We start from the raw sequence: 27,183 nt of genomic DNA on the forward strand, positions 1-27,183 counted from the left end.
ATTGTAGTCTTGCTTGTCGATGGGATGCTGTGAGTTTTGGTCTTGTTGCTGGCTTGTGAGGGGTTAAGTTTTGCTCTCGAAGTCTTCTTCTTACAGTATTTTCACTCACAGACACTCCACAACTTTCTCGGAGTCTACCTTGAATGTCAACAGCCGAAAGATGTCGGTTTCTTAAAGACGTCAAACCAATAAAACGGTCATCGGTCGGGTTCGTGACACGCCCCCTGCCAGATCCTGGTCTCCGGCGATACTCCCCAGTCTCCAAGTAGCGTTTGTACACTCTTCGCACCGCTGAACGACTTAATTTTAGTGTTCTAGCCACATTTCGCTGACTTAACTCCTCATGAATAAGAGCTACGACTTGAGCAGCTTCTGCTCCAGTAGTATCCATTTTTTATGTTTAAACTTATTAAAATTATTGTTTTAACAAAGTTTCATACACTTAATAATAAACATCGAACCGAGATGACTTCGCGTTAAGAACTGGAAATAAACTAACCATGCACTTTGTGCACAAAGTAACGTTTTCTTATGAATACTTTAAAAATATTCCAAATATCCTCAATAACACTTACAACTCCTCCAAATCAATATCAAGTGGGTAATAAAATGTTAAATGTATGTCCCATAAGTAAAACAATCCACCTAGGTCGTCGCATTGTTAAGATAACAACTTTGTAAGTAAAAAAATACGGGTGGGTCGATTTTTTTGGCGGCCAGTGTATATAGGCAAAATAAATATTTTGGATAATTGGATATATTACTATATTGCCATAATGATTATGACGATTCATAAAATCTTATCTAAAAAAGACTGTTAATTACTACTGGTTTGTAAAATCTCATTGTGGTAAACAAGCATGTAATCATTTGTATCTGCAACATTACCTCCCAACCAAATTTTTTACTGAAATAAGTTTTTGCCGATGTGCTATTATTAATTTCTCTTTTTTTTACAATTTTTGCAACCTCCCACAGCTAAACCTATCACTACCTGGGCAGCTGACGGTCGGTTAGCTTATTAGCCATATAAGATCAACCATCTATATGTCTACATCAGCTAGCTTACAATGACTTTTGCATATGCAACACTACCTCGCTGACAAATAAAATATTTATGTTTGTCAGAGAATCATTTCAACTGAGGGCTTATCATGTCAATGCACTAAATCATATCATGATGATTAATATAAATTATTTCTGTACTTTATATATTGTATTATTGACTTAAAAGGTGTTTTAGAATATATGAATATAATATTCATCATAAAGAAATAAGTTATTACCATAAAATTATTTATTTGGACAATCAAACAAAATGTTAATAATAAAGAATGTTATACCAAAATGTATCACAATTTAAAATATAATCTGAGTAATAAGAAAAACACTAGAAGTGTTTGGCATAATAGAAGGATAAAAAGTTTCAAGTAATTTCTTCTTATTCTGTTTCAAATCCTATTTTTATTGAGATCTTAAAACAAACTCTTAACAGACTATATTCAAAGATTAGATGTTAATTGATTGCTTAAATTATTTGTTTTAGAAAATGAAAATGGCAGTGGTGATGTTGCCGCTAGTGACACTGAAATAGCAGATGCAGCTGAGGACGATGATCCTAAGGAAAAAGGCAAACTAAAGCCGAACTCTGGCAACGGCTGTGACCTCGAACATTATAGATGGACCCAAACTTTGGAAGAAGTTGAGGTAAGCACTTATTTTATTTAAGTAAACTGATCCAAAATATTCATGTAATCTATGCATTCATATCTTGTAGAGATGAGATATATTTGCAAAATTCAATACCAGCTTCAGAGAATGAGTATGTCAACGAAACGAAACATGATATAAAAAAATAAAAAACCCGCTGGTTTTCTTTCGCCGGTTCTTCTCAGAGCTAGGTTTTTCTTTTCCGAATTGGTGATAGTTTCTAGTTGGACTATAAATGAGCAAGTGTAATGCTACAATGTTGAATAAAATATTTTGATTTAGTAAAAATATTAGAATCGAAAACAAAGGTTTTACACAATTACATTACACATACTTTGAAATTTTTTCTCTCATAGTATTTGCTTTATTACATAGCCAATTAAAAGTGTAATCTTTTAAATCTGTGACATTCTAATCTTTTAAAAAAAAGTACAATCATATTTTTGAGACAAATACTTCATTATTATTTCAAATATATTTATGCTACTTCATTTAAGCCAATAGGTTCGATTTCCAGTAGAAGAATTTTTAATTCAAGTTTTCCATTTCACCCGCAACTCCAACAAGGATATACCTCTCGTCCCTAGTACCTTGCACATCTAGATAGTATTTATTTCCAAATGATTTTTTAAAATAATAACATGATATAACATTATAAATTGAACTTTGCGAATTATCTTTATCATAATTATTTACTGTCTTAAGATTGAAATTTTAGAATGCAAGAATGCAGGTCACAGATAATCCAGTATAAAAAAAAATATTAGCAATGTATAGTACAGTACAGTAACAGCCTGTTAATGTCCCACTGCTGGGCTAAGGCCTTCTCTCCTTTTTGAGGAGAAGGTTTGGAGCTTATTCCTCCATGCTGCTCCAATTCGGGTTGGTAGAATAAACATGTGGCATAATTTTCTCACGATGTTTTCCTTTACATCAAAATATAGCATATGTTATATAGCAATTTGGAGTTCAGTTAAGTTTAATTAACAGTTACGTTAATTGTGAAAAGTATTTCCATGTAAAAAAAATGAATTTTTTTTTTTTGTTTTGACATTCGATTTTTGTATAGGCACTGGCGTCAATATTTTCAAGGAAAGGAAGTGTCAATGCATGCGACAATTTTTATAATAAATACAACAAAGGTGGATGTTAGCAACTATAATTGCCACAGTGCTATTACTAATCTTTTTATTGTCAAAATTGATTTCAATGTGTTTTTGTAATATTGGCATTATTATTTTGTGCTGTTAGGACATATTAGAGTAATACCATTTACCCGGGCCTTTGTGCAAGTTTATTTGAATGAAAACAACCACTTATTGATTATACTACCACCAAGCATGAATACCGTACATTCTTGTGTACTAGTTTCATTATTATGTGAGCCAGTGTATTTACAGACACAAGATATATAAAATCTTAATGTTTTTTTTATAGTATAGATAGGCGGACAAGCATATGGGTCACCTGATGGTAAATGGTCACCAACGCCCATAGACATTAGCATTGTAAGAAATGTTAACCATCGCTTACATCGCCAATGCGTCACCTTGGAAGCTAAGATGTTATGTCCCTTGTGCCTGTAGTTACACTATCTCACTTACCCTTTAAACCGGAACACAACAATATCAAGTACTGCTGTTTTGCGGTAGAATAAATCTGATGAATCTGATGAATGCGTGGTACCTACCCAGACGAGCTTGCCCAAAACCCTACCACCAGTAAAGGTTGGAAATGCACTAACGGTGTAAGAAGTGATAATTAGTATCCAGTATGTATATCAAAGATCCACCAAGTACCAGTTATAATCAGGAGCCCATATGCTGATCCTAAAATAATGTATTACACGCGTTACATGTGATTACTAGGTATATCTAAGATACCAATTATTATTTAAAGATCAGTCAAATTACTGTTCAATACTGCATCCTAATAAAACATGATCGAACATATTAAATACTTATTATTACTATTGAAATTTCAAAACGAAATTAATAGAATAGTTTGTTTTTTACTCATAAATAACTTATAATATTTATAACATAGTTATTTTGGTAATATAATTCTTCCTTTGTTAAGTTAATCATAAATTGAACATACAAATACATATCCTCATTGTAACTAAAAATATTTTCCTATCTTATAATTTTATTTCTTATCTGCATAGAATAAAATACAAATAGAATAAAAATAAATGACACTCTTTTGTGTGATCATGTCGATCCATATTTAAAATAAAACGGTTGCGTTTTTTCAAGTCATTTAATTATCACAGTTTTACGTTATTACACCACATTTAAATTAATTTACTCAATTCTATCTTACACATAATATTTAAATACCTTTTAAAACAAGAACACTTGCTATTGGTTGTTATAAAATTAGTGTTACAATATGCGAATAATAATATGATATAAAAATAAAGAAAGCTCTTATTTCGTTTATTAAATTTGAATTTCTAAGTCGGCGGATATTTAAAGCCTGTGAATGTCCCACTGCTGGGCTAAGGCCTCTCCTCAAAATCCATTTATAACGCTTAATAATAATGATGTTTGCAAAACTGCTTTACTATATATTTAATAAAAATATGATTGTAATTTTACAAAAAAAAACCATTTTTTTAAATCTTTTCGTAAAATTACATTAACACAATTTTGCAAAGGCATATGAAAGCAACGTGAATTTATAAAACAAATGTAATCAAATAAAATTCATATTAAGTACATAACTTTATTTAAAGTTGCAAAATAATTAGTTATTTTATTTGAAATTTTAATGTAAACTTTACTTGTCTGCACATAGCATTCTTGCAGTTTTTTTGAGTATTAACAATAAATAATGAATAACTAAAACTAATCGTACATTTGACTAATTATTACTAACTTGATATAGAAACGGTAATTATTGCACTATAAAATAGTTGACAGATATACACATCTGTGCGAATTAAATTAAAATTGAGAAAAAAAATCTAAACTTTGTAAACAAAGATGTATTGGATTTTCAAGTAAAATTAATGTAAATTAACTAAAATAAATAAAATTAGCTAAATAGTAATTCTGATTTCGATATTTATATTTGGAATGCACAACTATATTACACAAATATGACGTAACCACGTTTATTTCTGCAGTCCTTCAGATCTAGCTAGCAGTACTGGTTCACATATTTGAAATGGCAATATTTAAATATATGTGTATTTCAATTCCATTTATAATGCAAAAAAGTATGATTTGCCATAGTGAAAATTAAATATTCGAAAAAGGAACCGTGAGGCTAATATTTTTTATGGTCGGCCTCGTTGGTATAGTGGCTAGATGTAAGGCCACAGACCCTGAGGTCCTGGGTTCAAATCCCAGATTAGGCCAACAAAAAATTATTGGATTTTTTCTGTCAGAAAATTCTCAGTTGCAGCCCGGAGTCTGGAAGTAGGAAGTGTGTACACTCCCGTGTCTCGGAAAGCACGTAAATTATGAGAGCTAGGGAATAGAGAGTTCACCTGTGTTTGCACACACACTTGTGGACTATATGTCCTGTGCAGTTGGCTAATCTCTCTTGAGATTGGCTGCCGTGGCCGAAATCGGTCTGGAGGATATTATATTATAGCATAAACGAAGGATATTATGATTACATACTTATTATAATTATGTATAGGTTAAAAATTGTGTTGTCCTCTTCGGTCTTTATTTCGTCTTAGGAGTACTTGTACATACCAGTCTCTCTACGCATTCGCACTGAAATTAAAATGTTTTTTATATATTATTTATATTAATTTGATTTTAGTATTTTTATATCTTAATTGTTGTGGTCCTGGGACAGACTATGCTATATCTGTCTATACATACAGAGAAATATTTAAAAAAAACATTGTAATTACTATTATACTATATATAATAATACTATTGATAATTAATATCCTAGGATTGGTTTCAGATTATAATTTAAAATAATGTCTGTTAATTTGAAATAATGTCCATAAAGTTTAAAATAATAGCGACATTATCTGTTAACGTTAAGAGAAAGTGTTGTGAAATTACTATTTGTCAAGTTTAGGTACAGTAGGGACTTTTTTTTCGAATATTATAAGATTTATTAATAATAGTATATTATCTCATAAAAATTTCTTTAAACAAAAAAAATGTTAGTACGTACTTTCCACAAAACAAATAGCTGCCAGTATACATGCGGAAAACAAAATTGTCATCGATATAACGAGTACGGTTATCTGGTGGGAATGATTGCAGCAGCACGACTTCGGCTCCTTACTAGGGCGATGCTTAGTAAATCCATTCACGACAGTGAAATGGGTGGAGCTTGCGACGGACGTCGCATCCGGACCAGCCATTGATCCTCTTTTTACATCTGACCAAAAAGTGTCAGTTGCCTCACGTGATTCCTCGGGTATTGACACTACTGTTTTAGACATCGTCGGTTGCTTTACCAAATTAATCGATTGCTGTTGATTTTGGTAATATTCACATTCTTCTTGGACTGAATTTCTGCCGTTCATCCGAGCTAAATTAGCCGCACTCAACAACAATGACCCCGAAGACACGCTCTGAAAACGAGAACATTACAATAGACGCTTGAATATTATATATTATATTCAACAAATATTTACTTTTCGACTTGACTGCTAATATCTAAAGAGTTTACATGAGCATAAAAAGTGGGAATTTCCGCGTCGTACAACTGTATGGGATGAATACTTTACTACGCGACAAATAGTTTTTTTTATCTGGTTATTTTCATTACGTAACACACGAAATACTAAGACTTACATCCGTGTTTACATTTTTTTTAAATTAACATCCGTATCATTGTTCTTGATACTATGCATCCTACAAGGATTCGTGTAATATTTCCATAACGGTCGCTTGTTGCTTAGCATTAGAATATATCCTTCTAAATAAATTTCCATATAAAGTGATTTGTCTGCGAGTGGTTTTTTGTTATTTGGCTAGGAAACAAATGTCAACATACAAATACTAGAACAGACTATTTTTTATTTTTTTCTTGCTTATATTTTAAATAATTCTATTTATAACTCACGAGAGCTGAGCAGCTAGTCATTAAAAGAAACGGTAACATTTATTAAAGCGGTAACAGAATGGGATTGTGTTAATTTTTCAAATACTTTATTTCGTGTGAAAAAAATAAAAGTGATTATAATCGCCACTACAAAAGAAATATTTTATGATGTGGTAGGATATTAATACGACACTCATGACCAGCTTCTTACGTGTGTGCTGTGATTACTAGATGAGCCTTGGCTTGAGGCGGAGCCGCCGCGAGAACGCGTGTCATTGATGCTTCCATTATTACTTGCCAGCGATGGACGCGGTATATGCCATTCTTTTGTTGAGATCTGAAATCAAATATTGTATATAAGAAAATCATACGTGTAACAAAATTGACACGATGTTATTTTATTATTCCCTATATTGCTTAAGTCCGAAGAAGTCGACTGACGAAACAAGAACATTAGCAGTCCAAACTGCGACATGGACTGAGTTGATTGATTTGTACGTAAAAGAAAAAGCTTTGACTGTTTTATTCAAAGAGTTCAAGTAGCAGACAGATGCTGTAACTGTTGTGTAATTCGATTTTGTTAGTATAATGAATATCTACAAAAATCGTCACGGATTACTTTAAAGCTTGTGCTGCAAATAATAAAATTATTGTATGAAATCAAATTCTAAAATTATGCATTAAAATGCCCTTTTAAATAAATCGTTAAAACATATGTATGTATGTAAAGTTATATTAGTCATATGTTCAGTTTTTGTGTTTATAATAAATTACATAACACGCCAATTTCGCCGTGGGCGCATTGCTATTATGCAAATCACATAGTACATCGTATAAAAACTTTGACAAGTCACTTCGTAGTAATGTAAACAGTAAAGGTCAGGAAAACTATTACAGGCACAAATGTGAGTAGCAAAATGACGTTATTTTTGTTATTACTATTTTCGGGTAAGTTTCATCAATTTTAATTTTAGGTCAAGTTTTGTTCCGAGTCTGATTGATTTTGTCAGATACGTTGTTCAAGGTTCGCGTTCTCTTTATTTGCGGTCTTGTTTCGCCGACCTCTGTCGCAATAAATCTCAGATTTGCTTTCGGTCTCATAGTCCATTTTGTTACTTTGATAAGATGACGGATAGGCGTTTTAGGTAGCCAGTGGCACAATAATTTTCTCTTATGGTTCTTACAAAGGCGTTTTCATTGTTTATAACAATACAATAAAAGAATAACACACCGTCCAATATAATATTAAACATATAATTTGTTACTTTTAATGGTATATTTAAATGGTATAATTTTCAACTGGTTTATATTAAATATTGGATATAACTAAAAGCATATTAGTAATATTGCAAAATGTTTTACTAAGTACGAAAAACCGGTTCTATTTCTGGTTAGCTATGGTTGTACCGCAGAATAAATGCCTTTGCTAAAAGTACATTATCACTTTCGCTTTTTATACGATCTCATTTAAATCAGATGTTGTCCATTGACATTATACTTTAAACATTTTAAATAAATTACTATGACGGTTTCTTTTCAAATACCTATAGATAATTTCAATGACTTCATTGTTTTATATTTATACCTTGAGATAATGCACGAGAAGCACGTGCTAGATAAAGGATGTGCGCAAGTAAAACTTAACTTTTAATTGCCATAAACACGTGTTGTTAACAAACACACATAGGAGTTCCCATGCGAACAAATTGCAATTTACCACGCTTATACCTATTATGCAGTACGCATATGATCTAACACGTGAATTACTGAATATTTATTATTAATATTTATGATGTTGCAAATCGATTATATATGTACAGTCATTTTTATTTATTTAACTAATCAGTCACGCTGAGCTACTACTACTGAGTACAGTGATGCTAACAATAGTAGATAAATACATATAATATTAAAACTCGTAATTGAACTGTGGTTGGCATTAACGGTGATGATCCAGTTAAAAATGTAATGGCAGGTGTATAGTTGTGTAACATGTCTGGTTCATCGAGTCACCAATTATGCAACAGCGGTAATCTTGACTAGTCTAATTGAATGTGCCCAATGCGTGTCAATAACGGTGCATTGTGATCAAGGAATATATCAGAGCCACAGTCACAGGCATGTTTCATAACCATTTTGGATTAATTGTTACTATCGCAAACGTTAACGCAACATATTCAGCGAACAAAATTATATTATATAAATAATATTATATAATCCATCATAAAAATTGCGTCGATAAACTTGCCGTAGCTAATTAATCATGCGCTTTTGTAACGCTTTTTTTTTCTTATTTAATTGCATCTGCTTTCTTTGTTTCATATTTTTATTATAAAATAGTTGCGAGTAATTAAGCGTGTCTTAAGTTAGGCTTAGTGCTCGACGCATAAACAATGCTATACTTACCATGATAATCAGTTAACGACCATCTAGATTGTTCCCCTTTGCAAGAGAAAGTGTGCTGTTTCATGTCTCTTCTTGGAACACTTTCGGTAATGCAAATGTCACAATGGATAACGGATTTTAGTTCACCACTTTAATACGTTTAATTTTATGAATATCTGCCACTCATAATGGTTGGTACAAGACATTGCATTATTTATTCTTCGAACGAAAGTCTAACGGTAAAGGGGGACACGAATACTATAAGATTAATATCAGAGTCGTATTTGCTGAAGACTTCGATTTGTAAAAAAAAACGACTAAAGCGTGAATGGTTAAGTATCCATAAACAAACGTGCAAAATTAGCATGTCAAATATTAAGTCGATCAATATACTATTAAACTTAAAAAAGCGAAATTTTAAACATCCAATTATCATATTTTATACGCAATTGCATGAGGACACCGCTACATAACTCATTGTTCACGCTGGTCACAAACACTGACATGATGCTTATTGTCGTCCTTGAACTCAATCGTCTGTATTTATGAAGCTAACAGGAATCGTGTCAATGCAAATTGCTTTGGAAGCTGCCTGACTACTGACTGACAATGAAGAAGGTCTACCTAATGCATGGTTAAATTGGTTTCACTGTTTTTTTATTTTCCATCTAATAATGTATAAATACCGATAATCTTTCGCCTCCGGCTCGAGGTCCACGTGTATGAATGTGGTCTTGACCGAATATCTATTGAAATAAAGATCGCAGTATATTGTTCTTTAGATTTTAGATATTTATGTAAGTAACCGAATATTAATTTAATTTATAGAAGCAAATTGACACGTTGAAGTTTTATTCTTAACCACTTATCGGTAATTTTCTTTTTTTATTTTAGGATTAGATTAGTGTTATTTAACAGTAATTTGGAGCGGGATAATACGAAAAAAAAGTGGCCATGAATGAGTTCTTCATCATGACATCATTCGTTAACATCTTCAATTTACTTTTGTAGTACTTTTTGTAATAATCGTGCTTAATTTGTTTCCTAGTATTGTGTAATATTATACCTATTGATTAGCTTTGAGTGATATTATTTTATCTGTCACATTTGATGCTGCTCAAGTAACATGAGTGTTTTTGTCGTTATGAAATAATACAAAGGTAAGTTACCGTGGCGGTTTGGACCTTTATAAAATAAAGTTTATCTATCTACCACAACGCTTCCTGGCTGCGGTGTTAACTAGTTGATAAATATCATGTTGTCGTCTATAACTTGTGTAAATTGAGATTAAGGTCACTGTCATTAGATTTAAATTCATGTAAACTTAGACAATGATAACGTAAATAATTACAACTAAATTAAAGACACTTACGGCACACACGTAAAATACTTTTCCATTGTTTTATGTCTTTCCTTAGTAATAATATAACTTTTTAACAGTTTTTTTTCTTTGTTTTTGTAATTTCATGTCAATATCATAATATTTCGTTTACGAGGTGGCTCCATCACATTCTTCCCCTAAACAGGATTACTTAGTATTGTTGAGTTCCGGTTTGAAGTGTGAGTGAGTCGTGTAATTACAGGCACAATGATGTAAGTAATCGTTCAATATTTTTTACAGCGCCAATGTCTATGGGCGGTGGTGACCTCATACCATAAGATGGCCCGTTTCCCAGTCCGCTTACCTAAAATAAATAAATATTTTTTTTTATCGAAAATCATATATGAGGCTTACTCGATTCACTTGTGCGTACACGACACGATTGAGGTAGGTATACAAAGGTCGCCATAATAAACGGATACTTACTATTTGCGCAATTATGTCGGCGAAGTAACGAATATTATAATTGCAAGGTTTTATTCGCTGAATAAAATAAAAAAAAAACTTTATAAATAAATTCAGATTCATCAATCTGGAATACCTTTTTATATTAAATAAATAATTTCCGTCAGAACTTAAACGTTTGCTAGTAATTAAAATTGTAAAGGTAGAATTACACATTACATTCATTTCACAGATCTATTATAGATTAGGCAAGAAATAAATTACCTTAGACAAGAAGTTAGGTTTCAACACATTGCAGGGTTTGCAGAAAAGCAAGGTAATAGGATTATTTTTTTATAATATTTTGTCTAAAGTTCTCAAAACCACATGAAATGAAAGATATCAAATATTGTTAACATGATACGATACCACAGGCCCTTTGGAATTAGGAATGCGGATATTATGATTAAACAGAATATAAAAAAAAATACAAGCTTTGTGGTGAGTAACGGCCTCCTTTTTTAATTTGGTTATAAATGAAATTAGATACCGACAGATGTATCTTTTACATAATATATCCGAAATGTCCAATATCTTTATATTTAAGTCAGATATTTAACTGCGTTTGTTTGATTTCCGCGTTCCATACGTATAACCAAAAAATCAGAATTCGCGTATTATGAATTGAATGCCTCGCTGTTCGTCTTAGTTTTTTTTCCGGGAACATAAATAATGCAGATTCGAAATGAAATCCAGAGTAAAATTCGGGTCGATAATTGAATGTCTACAAAAATACGACCTTACGACCTTTGAGCTAGGTAAAAATGTTGATGAGTCATTCTTCTAAACAAGCAATGGCGTGCATAACTTTTTGACGGTGTAACCAGAAGTTAACATTCACGCAGTATTATTAAAATGTAGACAAAATATAGTAGCCGAGATGGCCCAGTGGTAAGAACGCGTGAATCTTAACTGATGATTGTGGGTTCAAACCCGGGCAAGCACCACTGAATTTTCATGTGCTTAATTTGTGATTATAATTCATCTCGTGCTTTACGGTGAAGGGAAACATCGTGAGGAAACCTGCATGTGTCTAATTTCACTGAAATTCTGCCACATGTGTATTCCACCAACCCGCATTGGAGCAGCGTGGTGGAATAAGCTCCAAAACCTTCTCAACAAAAAGGAAGAAGAGGCCTTTAGCGCAGCAGTGGGACATGCACAGTCTGTTACATAGAGAAAATTTCAATTTTTTCGTATCAAGTTACATTGAAGTACGAAAATACATAATATATTTTAAACGAGTAAATTTTGTTACCAATTCTTCGCGATTGAGATCGCGATAATTTGGCCTGTAGTTAAGTTATTAGTAATTTTATATTTCTGTATCAAAATTCCTTACAATATAATGTCAGTTGTGGTGCTAAAAAACTAAATTACTAAGCCTGCACCATATTAGGGGCGCGTCGAGGTTTTAAATTTTTTTATTATTCTTATATTTACGCAGCCGAAGCCGCGATGGGAACTGATTGTTATTTTATAATAAAAGTTTTTTTTATAATATTTAAAATAATATGATTTCTTTTTGGGATAGAGATGACTAAGAACCTGTTTTTCGGTAACAACAACCGAATTTCCAACGTTGTTATCTACATTACAAAAACCATTTCGCACATAATATTAAAAATTGAATTACTTAAATAAATACTTTCGCCATATTGACATCAACAAACAGCTTTTAATAGTCACATTACAAATCTGTGACAGTTGTACGTTAAGCTACTAACGGTTTGGAATGTGGATTTCACCGAATATTGCCAGAAAGTAGTTGGTAACAATCTTTTGGATAGTTAAATAAAATTTTATACAAATATCCTTCGAGATAATCTTCTTATGTTTACGACAAGCTGTTATTTTTCGAGTTTATTGTAATTTGTTAGATTGTAATGATAATATGCTTTGTATTGATTGCGTTGTTGATTTAGCTACTTGCTAACCTCTTATAGGTGATAATGCATAACGTGAGGTCGAAAGTTCAAACCCCGGAAAAATCAATTAAAAAGTTATCGAAGTTTTCTGTCAAGAAAATCTCAGTTAGAAGCCGTCCTGTAAGGCTATTCTGTAAAAACAAACACGAAAAACGGTTGTGAAATGTCAGAAAGTGATATATGACATTGACCATATTAATTAAAACATTTCACGTATACACGCGTCACAATACATATATCGCATCATAATAATTAATCGGTTGTCCACATGTCACATGTCACACACATGTCACATGGGTGAAGAATGAGGTAAGTTCTTACAGAATACCACTGCTGCGCCTTACCTCTCCAGTGATGTTAGTTTGTCGTACCGAATTATGAGAATGAAGGATTAAAATAGTGGATCTATGTAACTCGATTATGTAATATAATATTTTCTGCTAGGTTGGTAATTGAACGAAATCGCCTTGGACGTTGGATCAGAGTTATGTTTTGAGTAAATAATGGTGTTTTTAAAATTATATACTTTAAATATAGGTGACAAATGTATTATTGCAGGATTTAAATATTATATAAAAAAGTATATGCGTTGGCCCGGTATGCATTGACATATACATTAGTGTAGTTGGAAACGCGATGTTTAAGTATATATTTACATCTTAAACATATACAATGATTGTTATAATACAATTTAAATAATCAATATTTTTATTTTTTCAAAATGACATACTTAGTACTTTACAAAAAGCCAAATAGTATAACCAAAGCTAAATAACGCTTTATTAGAATTTATAGTTATTAAAAAATTACCGTAATAAACACAATTTTACCTTATACTTTACGTAATACCTTAATTGCGACCTAGTTACTCCTAATAGTATAGCTCACTCTCTAAACATATGCAATAGGGCTATTGGTACATGCAGCGTTTGAAATGTTTCTGAACAATTATTGTCTATGACATCGTTGAAAAAAATTTACATATATTTCGTCACAACAAATTTGTTTTGGCAAGAGGTTCACGAAACTATGCCTTACACGTTAAAGTATATATTTTACGAAATGTTAGTTACTTAAAATATCTGCTATAATATCTTTAAGTCTTTATATTCGATATTGTATATAACGTATCTGAGTTATTACATATATATCAGTGCAGTCTATTGGCGACAGTTAAAGTACTCTTCGTTATTAAATATGCGTAGAATGTTGGTAGCGTAACATATACATAACGCAATTACAAAATGATTATCAAAAAACATAATATGTTTGTTTTTGTGTTGTGTGTAATAGTGTCATATTACCTAAACAACAGGGAAATGTGTCATAATCGTCTATCAGATGAAAATGTAGACAGAAGAAAAATGCCGTAAATAGTTCTTTAATATGGGTTTTGTTGTTGTGTTGAAACTGTTTTGTATATTATATTCGTTCCTGTGCATCGTATCACAGGTATACGAGTTTCAGTTTTTCAAAAATCGTTCTACGTATTTGTGCCTGCGATCTAAACAAATTTCAGAACGGAAAAAAGAGTAAAAAATTTCAGCTTAATCACGAGCAAAGCTCAAACAGCTGCTTCGTTTTGCCAAATATGTCACCAAAATATCAAATGTTTTTAAATGCTCGTAACTATTATTCTTATTCGTTTTTTAATTATTCTAATACATAAATATCTGTTATTAAGTTTTTTAATATCAATCGGCACAAATTTTCCGGATGACCTTATAATAAATCGTATAATAATAAACTAATACTTTTGTTTACCGTTTTGGAAAAATACTAAACTAAAATGTATCGCAAAACAATTATTTTATGTTTTTTTTTTTTTTAACTTTGTTTTACAAGAGTGAACTTAACAAATGTTATATTATATGATGTAGCTAATATTTAAGTATGCGAAAAAAATAATAATAATAACATTTATTCTTTATTTTTATTAAAAGTCAATGTAGTGGTTTCTAAAGTTGCGTGGCATATGATACAACCAGCATTGCAAATCTGAACACCGACCCTGAACTAGCAGGTAAACTATATTAAATTCAATGCTATTGACACTGATAGATCATGAATTTTAAATATGTCATTGAAGCGTGTATTTCGAAAGAAAAAGATAACAAACATTTTCGAGCTAAAAATAATATTCCCATTCAATGAACGATGAGCGAGGCGTAGGCGATCGCAGCTGACTTTATATTTTTTTCGTCCCCCGCTTTTGTTTAACCAAGCGAAGTGCACCGTCCGGTGATCTGGTTTGATGTTCATTTAAGTCCGGGTGTTGTGAAATGTGAAGGCCGTCCGTCGAAACCAACTTAGTTCAGTCCCTGTGCCATTTCATTTGGAACTAACTGCTGTTATTTAGCCGGTTCCGTAGCCTTGCCTTTAAATTGCGGCTCTAAAAAAGATATCTACCTCGTAAGGATACTAGAATATTAGTCTGTCTTATTGTCAGATCTTGCAAATGGCGGCTTAAAATTGAGTATCAAATTAAAAATTTTGTACAAATAATCGTTTTTCACTATCCGTTTTATACTTTAATAGCCGATATAATCCGTTCATAAGGGTCATATATATAACCATAATATATATATATATATATATATATAATGTTCATTTGAATTAATTTTTTCGAGAAATATCTCACGTCTGTAGGATTCTATTTCAAATGTATGCGGATCTAAAGAAACAAATATGGTCGCTGATAATATACATGTTTTCGTCTTTTAGATCCGGATTATAATATAGTATTGAGTTTCTTAAAATAGAAAACCTTTTATAATTATAAAAAGACCAATTTAATATAATAGTTATTTAAATATTATTAAAAAATTGTATTTTATAAATACAAATTTGATACCCATATTTAAACACATTACGTCCTCGGTTAATTAAAAATACATTCGTATTATTATTTAAGTATTAGTAGCTTTTTAATGTAATTTTTATAATTAGTTTTTGGATAATAGATTCGCATAGGGTCGGAGTTCGATGATCTTTCGGTGATCGGCTTTTAGGTAACCGCAACGCTATTATGACGAAATAATGAAAGGTTAAAGAGACTAAACACCTGACACACACACATATATACATATATATATATATATATATATATATATATATATATATATATAATATATATATATAATTTAATTAAGCTGAATACTTTCATGAAAACAATAATATACTTAAATTAATTAATAAATATAATGAAACTGGTCTCGTTACAGTTGAAAAAATTGTCGACCTCGATGTTAGAGCTATGAATAGGCCATTCCGATCGGCTGATTAGTTAATTAAATGACAATATTGTCCCAGATGGTAAATAATTTCAAGATCTGACAATTTCATAGAAAAAATATCTATTTGGGTATAGCTATATGGGGAGCACGGACAAAACCACTGAGTCTAGTAAGCTGAAATTTGGAAAACTTATATGGTTTATGGGTTTTTTAAAGCCGGTAAGTATTCGCTAGGAAAGGATTACTAGAAAATTTAAATTTCAAGGAGAGGAAATGGGAGGGCTTACTTTGTACAATTTTTACTCGTCCGAGGTAGGAACAGGCATATAAATGTCAGACCTATTTATACAATGTAATGTTACATGTTATATTAGCTTATTTAAAACATGGTCAAGATTAATAATAGAAATATAATAATTTTAGCGTATTCGATTGTATGCCCAGCCGCTAACGAACTTGCCGGCAGCGTCGGAACCATTGTAGATTGAACTTCTGATATGCTTTGGTATAACAACTATAATCTAGATGAAATAAAAATAATTCATTCATTCTGCTTTTTCACCGAATTAATTTATAACATGCAACTAATAATTATATGAGTTATATAATAATAAAGTGGATAAGAATATATATTTATATATATTTTCAAAGAAAATATTGAATAAGCAGTTTTATTTGATAGAGCTCATTAATTTTTTGCAAAGTAAGATTTTCAATCTCTGATAATCCTTCGTTTAAACTATGCATTGTTTATATTAAAGGCATAGATCACTTACCGAGCCTTTGACATCCATGATTACCGTGTTGTCAACTTCACGAATGTTTTGGTAATTGCACTTATTACTTCACTGATCACTGCATTCACTTGGTCCACATGGCTGCAAGATTTGCTTCGACTTTTCAGTGGATATAATTCAGGCTCTCTCGCCCTCTCCGTGTGGCCGGCAACGTAAAACGTGCCTGTTCCAAGCGGCAAAGCGACTAGAGTCGTACTGAGAGTGTTGCAACAATCTCCAAGGCTTATATATGAGACTGTACGCTGCCGCTCCAAAGATGTTTTTATTTATTAAATAATATAATAAATAAAATGTGATTACAAAAAATAATATAATAATAATTTAGTTTAATTTATTGTCTTAACTTTTAAGTACATTTATGCAAGTCAACTGGTAATTGCAAGGTATATAAAACATTAAATAAGCTTAATGTCGTTTATCTGAATCGAATGGTAAAATCCAAGACTAATTTTTTTTTTATAAAATTTTTACTCTGACATAATATTCGCACAAGACATTTCATAATACAGTACACGTAATATTAGCATTTAATGTCCGTCGATACAAACGTCGCTTCTCGGTGGCCAAGTCTACCCAAGTCACTAAGCTACAGGAAAATAAGATGATTCTTCAACGAATACAGTAAGTCACGTTACACCGTGGAACAGTGGGTCGTGACGCACCCTTTACTCCACCGGTGGTTGTGCAAGAACAAGCAAGGACATATCGTCTATGTATTGAATCATACGGGATCGGAAGGTAACGATTATGATTCAAAACGTTACGCCGATTAAAAGGATGTACGTGCCCCGTCCAAGTTCAATGTTTTATGTTATCAAAAACCTTGCCTTTGCTTCTTGTTTTAATTTTAATGTGATATACCTAATTACATTCACAGTTTTGTTTCAAAACATCCATATTGCTATTACAAGCATCAGGTATATGTGAACAAATAGATTCCATATGTTGTACGAAAACTAAAACACAATAGATGTACGAAATCTGCCAAAGATTACTTCAAAAGCGAAGTATATTTTAATTAAACTTTGTTTCTATATATTTATTTAATAATCGTGTATGAATGTTCCATAGAAACCTTGAAAATAATAACAAAGTATTATACTCAAAATAGTAAACGAGTCGAATTTTAAAAGAAAAGGTTAAAAAAAATTTAGTATTGGTTGTCTAATTTTAACAATTAATAGTTATGTAGTTATTATATAATGTCTAAAATTATATTTGAAAATTACATATTTGAAGACAATGATTAGACAACAAAAAATTATTTAGATCCATTCATCCATAAGACAGGTTTAAGACACGTGCAGGTGACAAATATATGTAGATATAAAAATATATAAAAATTAATTTAATTTTATGATTATAAATAGGAGTTCTTTGTTATAAATGAAGTCTCGTGCTTGGATGGCAGAATCATTTACCTAATGATTGTAATTTTGACTGACAATATAATTAATACGTATGACGACCGTAGGTTGCCTTTTATTTTTTCTTAAGTTTCTTGACACCAACGAACGCGTGTAAAAAAATAGATACTGAGATTATAAGAATTATTCAACTAAATATTTGTTTTAAATTACAATGTACCAATGTAAAGCTTATCTGTCAAAGTAACCGCACATATGTATATAATAAAAGCTTTTGTCGGAGAGATAATCAAGACAAGTGTAGGCTTTTCGTGACAAGTTGAAGGTATTGACTTTTATAAGATCGATACAGCTTAATATGACATTAAAATGTTATTCTGTATGTATAGCTTCTTTCATAATTATTTTGTTTAATTACAGTAGATTGAATTTTTTATATTATTTTATGTATCAATTGGTACGACATGAATCAGCTAACTTATAAAAAATATCCATCACCTTAAGACTATGGTTGCCATTGTAACACGTCTGTAATCTGCGTGTAATCGTGTGAAGGTGCTATAACACAACGCTATTGAGCGCAGTTACAACAAGGTTTTATAAAAAAATAATACTCTAAAGTAACAAAAGATTGAAGGTTTGCTTTATACTTAATTTCTCAGTCGCACGCTCAGCTTTATCGTAATTTGGATTGTACATTCGTAGTATCAATTTGTCATTGCCCAACATCCCTAATGTCTTATCACAAGTCTTATAAAAACAACAAGTTTTCATTATTCATAAAAGTATTTTGAACATTTTTATAATGCAGTCTGCACGTTATTAATGTCAGATAATATATTTTGTCGTTGTCTAAATTATAATCTCTTTTTGATTGTCTAAAGTAAAATGACTTAAGCTCTATATTTTAGGTATACATCATCAAACTGATTGATTTTGCACACGTTTTTTCATGGAGTTTGTATTCATATAATCCTAATTAATATTACAGTATAATTTAATCCAGTATTTAAAAAAAATATGTTATGTTATAATACAGACAAATCACTTGCTTAGTATTCCGTTACAAAACGCCTTTACTTTATATATACACATACGCCTTTAACTTAACGATCTTAAAAACATATTATTATTTTAGTAGCACAGTTAGTGTGCGAGTTGTCTTTTGAAACAACATTAAAGTAATATGAACTAAGTAAACCGAGTAAATATGACATAATACAGCTTAACATTTAAAATAGTTTTAATCACATTACATCCTCACTGTGAATGATATCTGGCTGTCAGTGTTAACGTTCAATTCCGTTCAATTAATGTATCGCACCTCTTATATGGAATTCCCCGAAAAAATAATATTTACAATACGTTACTTTTGTATTAATACATTGTCGCGTTCACAAACTTTGTATATGGACAGACAACACTTAAGACTATATTTATATTTCGAAGATCAAAATTAGAAGCAATTTAAATATCGCTTGTTAATTAGTACAACACAAAAATGAATTAAATGGAGAAGGTAACTTTTGTTGCAATAGTATAATTAAAGGGCGAGGTTGTTTCGACTTGATCGAAACAATCATCGTATGTGAAAGGTATTCTGCTCTCCGTAATATCTGTAATGCCAAGACAAAAATATTGTAATTATTAACTCTTTTACGTCATAGATATGATTTAATAAGTGTCTTACGTAAATATGTACTTTACCAGTAACCTTTAGATCAATCGGCAAAACGAGATGCACAGTTATAGCATTACTTACTCTGACACTAATATTCTTATGTTAGAGACAGTTTATACGAAATTCGACAGTTTAATGACTTATAAAATATAATACCCCGGTCCGGTTCAAGTGTCTATAAATTAATATAAACATCGTCCTTGCGAGGAATGCGAGGTCATCACGCCTTCGTAGTCGGTCGCGTTCTTTCGAGGCGCTCCTCTTGTGAAACATAATAATCGTCGATTTAGACTTGGATCATTCCGTATTCTATGCATGTCATTATGATTGCCCGCACCTTGTTCTCGCGGACACAATCGACTCGAAAGGATAATAACTGCAATGACATTCGATAGGATTATACTCAAGTGAGTTTGAATAAAATAAGATCCTAAACGTCATGTTAATAGCAAAATTAATTCAGTTCCTTTTATTGAGAGTGTATATTGAACAGACGCTCTTGACTTTTTGTTCGATTGACGTATTCATCGTACATGCGCACATGATGATGAAATTATATAATGAATCACGGAAGTGATCTCTCAGTTGATATTATAGTCGACCACCTAATGCAATTCTCGTCTTCAGATTTTCTCGGAAATACCCAGAAATAATCAACAACCCCGGATACAACTTATAACCAAGTGATTATATTAACGTTATATTTGTCTGGTAATTTGGATTATTTTTTATTAATACTATTTTTGGATTAATTTTTAAAATTTAATCTACTTGTTACATTCTAGACATGTTAAGTTATATTTCCGAATGACTTATGTGTAAGTGAAGCCAGATTCTCTTCAAAAAATATGTGAACCTATCACTAAAACTATTTAAATTTTTCAAATGTTTTTATATCAAAATTAATGCGACAAAAACCGAGACTTACGAATTTCACCTCGTACCGATGAAACCAAAGTTTTAATTACTTAATAAGTTGCTAAAATAGTGTAACAATAAGTTCCGTATAAATTCAGCCTAAAGCTTTTTTAGTCCTTCGTGAAACATTCATGTCTATTTTAGACCTCATTCTTATAGACGACTAAAAAGCCTTAGGCTGAATTTAGTCTCGTAATAATCATAAATCGTAGCCTCCTTAAAACATAGGTTTTATTGAAGAATAAATTCATAAGTTTGATCATTACTAGATTTAACAAGTTTATACAAGATTTTATTAAATTTTATATTACTTATTCTATGTGTGATTCAAAACTTGCTGCTTAATTTTAAACCAGTTTCGCCCAGGCGAGAAATGATATTTACCATGTCATTCGGGTACTGGCGACAATACAATGTCGTACATTCTTACACTACATTTTATTCTATCTATTAAAAATATTAAATCAATAAATTTCGACTTTGTAAATTGCTATACATAAGAACTGAAGATGCTAGTCTTTTTATACTACTTAGAATACATTTATTGCATTACATAGGTACTTGAAAATAATTATACACAATATATGACGTCACATAAGATTATTTTGAAGTTAAATCCCATTTTAGTGGGAAACGATTTCTGAGATCGTTACCATTACATACTTATTATACGTATCTTATAACCTTTAATATGAGTGTTATTGCGAAGTAAACCTTGTTTTTAACACAATATTTTGTTATATCCGCGTACGTTAAAAAGGATAATTATGATTTATTATACATCTTTTCATAAAGTAAAGCATTGTTGCCATAACATTATATGGTCGTTTATGTTCAATATGTAAAAAGTAAAATAAAGTACTTGTGGCTTTATTTGTATTAATGTAAATATTTAAAAAGCAAGATTTATTATTTTATTATCCATTTAATCGCTACCAGTAAGTCTCCTTTTATTGTGTAGCAATGAGCTATTACACCAATAAGTTAAAAAGTAATAAAAAATAAATATAAATAATATTCAATTTCACAAAAAACTAAGTTGTGAATCCGACTTTATTTTGTTTTCATTAACTGCGAATTTGATATTTTTAATAGATAGGTAGGTATAGGTTTGAGCGGCTCGTTGAGAAGGGCTTTATTATATTTATACATATAATAAAGCTGACCTAAAATATAGCTGACCCGGCAAACGTTGTTTTGCCATATAAATATTTACTGAATATATATCTACTGAATATTTTGGTTTTTAAATAAAAAGTAACGAATTTATTGTAAGTGTGTGGGGTTGGGATCTATGACAGAAAAAGAAAAGGAGCGCTGTAGACGATGACCGCCGATAAAAACAAAAAAACACCAACCATTCATTTTCTTAATTCAATGTATTCCATTAATGTAATGGACATATTTATTGTTTGATTAAAAGTTAAATGTAAAGTGAAAAAACTAATATATTTTTATCCTAAAGCAGTTAATTAATTTCGAAGAGCAATTAAGTGTACGATTATTTTGTCAGTCCGTCTTTAGCCAACACAAATAAGCTCGATGGTTTGCCCACCCGAGAACATGCCACGTTTACTTGTCCATGTGATAAACTTGGTGTGCCCAAATCTAACCCACAAACGGACATCGTTTGGCCTTGCGACTTATTGATTGTCATTATACATATATGCATAAAGCTGCATGCATATGCAGTGGTGGCTCATCGTACATTCGTCCCACATTATGAGACAGAACTTTTGAAAAAGATGGTCCGTTACTTGTTTTCTTTATAATATTGGTAAATGGTCACCCCCTCCCATATACACTGGCACTATAAAAATATTAACCATTCCTTACATCGCGAATGTGCCACCAACCTTGGGAATTAAATTGTCCCTTGTCAGGAACAAGGGACAATTTAGTTACACTGACTCCATGGCCCTCTAAGCCGGAACACAACAGTACTAAATATAGCTGTTTGGCGGTAGAATATGTATATAGATAAACATAGTACATACGAATGGAACATAATCTTTGCGCTGGCTATTTCGCTGTCGCATCGTTGTCGCACCATAATTTTTCTTCTTGGTCGAGAATTTTAATTTTGCCGTGACTCCTAAGATATTCATTTAAATTAATCCTAACATAATTCCAGTGAGGCAACCGCGTCTTTTTATTGTCTTTCAATCGATTCAATTATTAGCAACTAATAGTTTTTATTAAAAAAGGCAAATTGAATTACTGCTAAATATTTTTTGAAATATAGTTTAATACTTTACACAACTCAAGATGATTTATTTCACACAAACTATTTAAACAAACATAGTCTGTTCAAAGGTGGCGCTACTAACAGAATTCAAATGAAATTAAGTTTTACTTATTGCATTAAATAATTAAATTTTATAATATTTATATAATAATTAAATTTTATATTATTTATACGGGATAAAAGTCCCGTGTAAATTAAAACGATAACAAAAAATATTGTTAGGGGAAGAGACCCGGGGAGGAACGAAGTTCTTTGCGATATTTTTTCGTGTGCGAATGGACTTCAGGAACAGCCTTGCTACTGGATACGTGCCGATGAGCAAACCGATTAATGGTGACATGCACATGATCACACGCACATTTTCGTTATTTTGTTGGATTTTTCGACGGCCCAAATGAGCCCCCTTGCGTCTTGCTGGCATTTTTCACTGTAACACACACAAATAGACCAAATTGTTGTATTTACTGATAAAAACGGTAAACCGATGATGTATTTGATCTTTTAGTATTTTACCAACCTTTTCAATATAAAACACGTTTATATTTCTTATCAATTAAATAAATCGTTAAATATTTTGCAAATTTTTAAATGTCAAAATGACGGGATGCTGAATGCGTGAATGACGTAGACGAAAGTTCGATGAGGTTCACTATAAATAATTATTTTGATATTGTTCATACAAAAATACTAAAATCATGATTACAAAATGCGGTGATGGGTTAGGAGGGTTATATGTATTTTTAGATGCTAAATCAAAATAAAATACAAATTAAAAAAAAAACTAAAAAATTGAAAAAAAAAAAGTTTTTCCCTCAGAAAATTTTCAGTAGCAGCCTGGAGTCTAGAAGTTGGAAGTGTGTACACTCCCGTGCCTCGGAAAGTATGTAAAGCCGGTCGTGCGCCTGAACTCTTTTCGGTCGTGTCGGATTGTCCCATCTGATTATGAGAGTTAGGGAATAGAGAGTGCACCTGTTTTTGTTTGTGCACACACTTGTGCACTATAATATCTCCTGCGTAGTTGGCTAATCTCTCTTGAGATTAGCCGTGACCGAAATCGGTCTGGAGGACATTATTACTGTATATACATAAAAGCCTCGTCGGTCTAATAGCTAGCTTATTTTACTACAAATCCCGAGATCCTAGTTGGGAACGTAACGAAAAATATATAAATATATAATTATTCTTTTCTGAGAGACACATAAAAATATATAATTAACATGAATATTTTTTATTTTTAACAATTTTCAAACGAGTATTTATTTAAATTATAGTTTAAAAATAAAATTCTAAGATCGTTAATTAGTTGAATGAAACATAGCACAAATAAACATAGATTTTATGTTTCATGCAACTCGTCGTCGTCGTCCATATTAAAGAATTCAAAACAAACTACATATACTAATAATACATTTTGTTTCACACAGCTTCGCGTACCATTACGTCAAGTTCTTCGTCCTCGTGACCTGACGGTGATTATTAATAAGCGGCACCTCAAAGTGGGAATTAAAGGGCAACCGCTCATCATCGATGGAGAATTGGATTCCGATGTCAAAATTGAAGAATCCACTTGGGTGCTACAGGATGGACGTAATTTACTCGTCAATTTGGAAAAGGTGATTTATATTGATACTTGAAGCCTAATATACTTAAAAACAAACAAAAAATCGATTGGATAATTGTATTTATATATCCCATTAGATTCCTTAAAGTTTAGAAATATATGAATGTGTATCTATAATATAAGTTAAGCATTAGTTTTTGGTGCTTTTACGATATTTCGTATATATCACGTAATAGGCAATACCTATTACAATTGTATTTTATGCTAATTTAAATTTTATATTATTTAAGGTTTACTTTTTATTTGATTGTTCTTCTCATCGCTCTTGTAACCGATTTTATGTCGCGATGGTTTATTTTGAAGTTATCTAATTTCATTTGTTTTTTTTTTACTTAAGGTTAACAAAATGAATTGGTGGAGCCGCCTCGTCACCACCGATCCCGAAATTTCCACTCGGAAAATCAATCCAGGTAAAATAATTATTAATAAGTTATTTTTCGCCGTTCAGCATAAACATTGCAAACATTTTAGAAATCTTTTATAAACACTTATGAAAAATATTCTCGTTATACGAATGCAAATGGTAACAGGAATGGGGAGACCGTGGCCAAAAGTAAAGGCCGGGTGAATTTATTGTCATTTGTTTTCAGCTTTATAATTGTTAGAAAACAAAATACGCAATAAAATTACAATGTACACTTGTAGAGTATAAATGTGTTTCATATCAATATAGCCCATTTGATAGTATCGAAAATCTTATTGATAGCGAAAAATCAAAGTAAAAGTGTTTCCTTTTCGAGTCGATGTTAAAATAAAAGTACACGATAATCGAAACATTTATAAAATTAGGATTATAGCTTTAAAACAGACTAGTAGGTCGGCAATTATAACGTAAGTCGAAAAGTAGGTCTTTGGATTAAATAAATCATCGTTTTATGTCACGATACCTTATTAATAAAACTTATTTAAATACCAAATTCTAAAACGTCGAATAAATGTGAAAGTTGTTATAGATAATGTCTAAAAGATAATGTTTAGGTCAAGGTTTCGAGAAATGAAATCTTATGGTTATAATTGGAAAATAATTCTTGTGAATATACCCGAACTGGGTTTGTTTGTTACGTTTTCACGTAATATCTACTCAAACCATAATCATGAAATTTCATATCATACGTACGTCGACAGAAAAGGACATAGCGTACCCAATATCACAGATGACGTCATAATAAATAGCTAGCAAATCTCAATAATTAGATGTTCGACTGTTGCAATCATTACGTTAAATAAATATATTCTGCAATGGATAGAGCCTTCCGTTCGTATTTCCTACATTACCTAGTATATAAACTTACAAGGATGTCAAGACGTCTTTCTAAGTTTTAAAAATCGTGAGAATGAAATAAATACTATAATTACTTCGTTTACTTTAACGATAAACGACATTGTAAGTTGTAATATCCTACAAATAATTGTGTCAATTAAGATTTAACGTACACATAAGAAGCAAAGAAGTTAAAGTATTATTGAAATAAAAACAAAACGTTTGAACTTTAAAAAATAAATAATAAACACGAATCAAAAATATAATCTAGTAACTAAAGAACAGTAATTATGTTCTGCTTATAAAATGGTGCGTCATGCAGAATAAATAATAATTTAATTTGAATATTATACCTATGTCAGACTTTTGTCAGAAAATATAAAAGCTGCTGAGTTACTTAACGGTTATTTTTAGATAGAATCTACATTTACTACCGGTGGTAACTTTTTCATTTTTTCTTGTTAAATAATGATTAAAACTACTTGATTTTATTTATTGGTAAAAAAATATGTAGTGGTTTAGTAGTAAGATTCATGGCCGCAGGTCCTAAGGGTTGCTGAGGGTCCTGTTGAGTTGAAACTCCAGGTGGGGCCGATAAATAGTTATAGGGTGTTTTTGTCGAAGATTCTCAGTAGCAGCTAGTAGTCTTGAAGTTAGAAGTGTGTAGATACAGTTGACTTGATTCCACTTTTTAAAATTGAAATAAAGAGAAACTTAATTGTCTCGTAACTGTATAGCAGTCGTACATACTAGGTCAAGATTTTATTCTATAGTATTTTATTTTCATCATATTCGCAAAGTTTTGTTAGAGTAACTAATAGTACTATTGATAAACTTTCACGTAATTACGGCACATAAAAGTATGTGTATTGAACGGACATAGATTGTAAAGATAAAATATTCTTAGCGGACTCCAAAAACCAAGGTTTCGTCTTCTCTGATTTTTTTTTTTTTGTGTATGTTACGCAATAATTTCGCCGATTTTGAAACTATTTTCACTTTATTGTTGATGTGTTTCCTCAATAGGATAAGATACAATATATATCTAGTATACAAACTATAATATTTATTGCTTAAACTAAAAATAAAAAAGAGATAAAAAATGCCTGCATGTATTTTTTGGATTTTTATACTGTAAGAGTTAAAAAATATAATGTTATTAATATTATATATTC

The 27,183-nt window shown here is 31.1% G+C and overlaps 2 protein-coding genes across 2 annotated transcripts in view; one reads left to right on the forward strand and one right to left on the reverse strand.

Annotated features, from left to right (window-relative positions):
• Nucleotides 1-27,183, forward strand: part of LOC126768448 (nuclear migration protein nudC) — a 31,634-nt gene that overhangs the window by 1,950 nt on the left and 2,501 nt on the right. Inside the window, exons 4-6 of the mRNA XM_050486507.1 lie at nt 1,547-1,707; nt 24,551-24,739; nt 25,085-25,157. Of these exons, the coding sequence (XP_050342464.1) occupies nt 1,547-1,707; nt 24,551-24,739; nt 25,085-25,157 (423 nt within the window). The remainder of the gene's footprint in view (nt 1-1,546; nt 1,708-24,550; nt 24,740-25,084; nt 25,158-27,183) is intronic.
• Nucleotides 3,968-17,129, reverse strand: LOC126768450 (uncharacterized). Its single transcript, XM_050486510.1, has 4 exons — nt 16,892-17,129; nt 6,953-7,078; nt 5,863-6,268; nt 3,968-5,444 (listed from the first exon to the last, which is right to left on the reverse strand). The coding sequence occupies exons 1-4, from the start codon at nt 16,907-16,909 to the stop codon at nt 5,404-5,406; spliced, it is 591 nt and encodes a 196-aa protein (XP_050342467.1). The 5' UTR covers nt 16,910-17,129; the 3' UTR covers nt 3,968-5,403.

This window comes from Nymphalis io, chromosome 5, assembly GCF_905147045.1.
Source record: "Nymphalis io chromosome 5, ilAglIoxx1.1, whole genome shotgun sequence".
Taxonomy (NCBI): domain Eukaryota; kingdom Metazoa; phylum Arthropoda; class Insecta; order Lepidoptera; family Nymphalidae; genus Nymphalis; species Nymphalis io.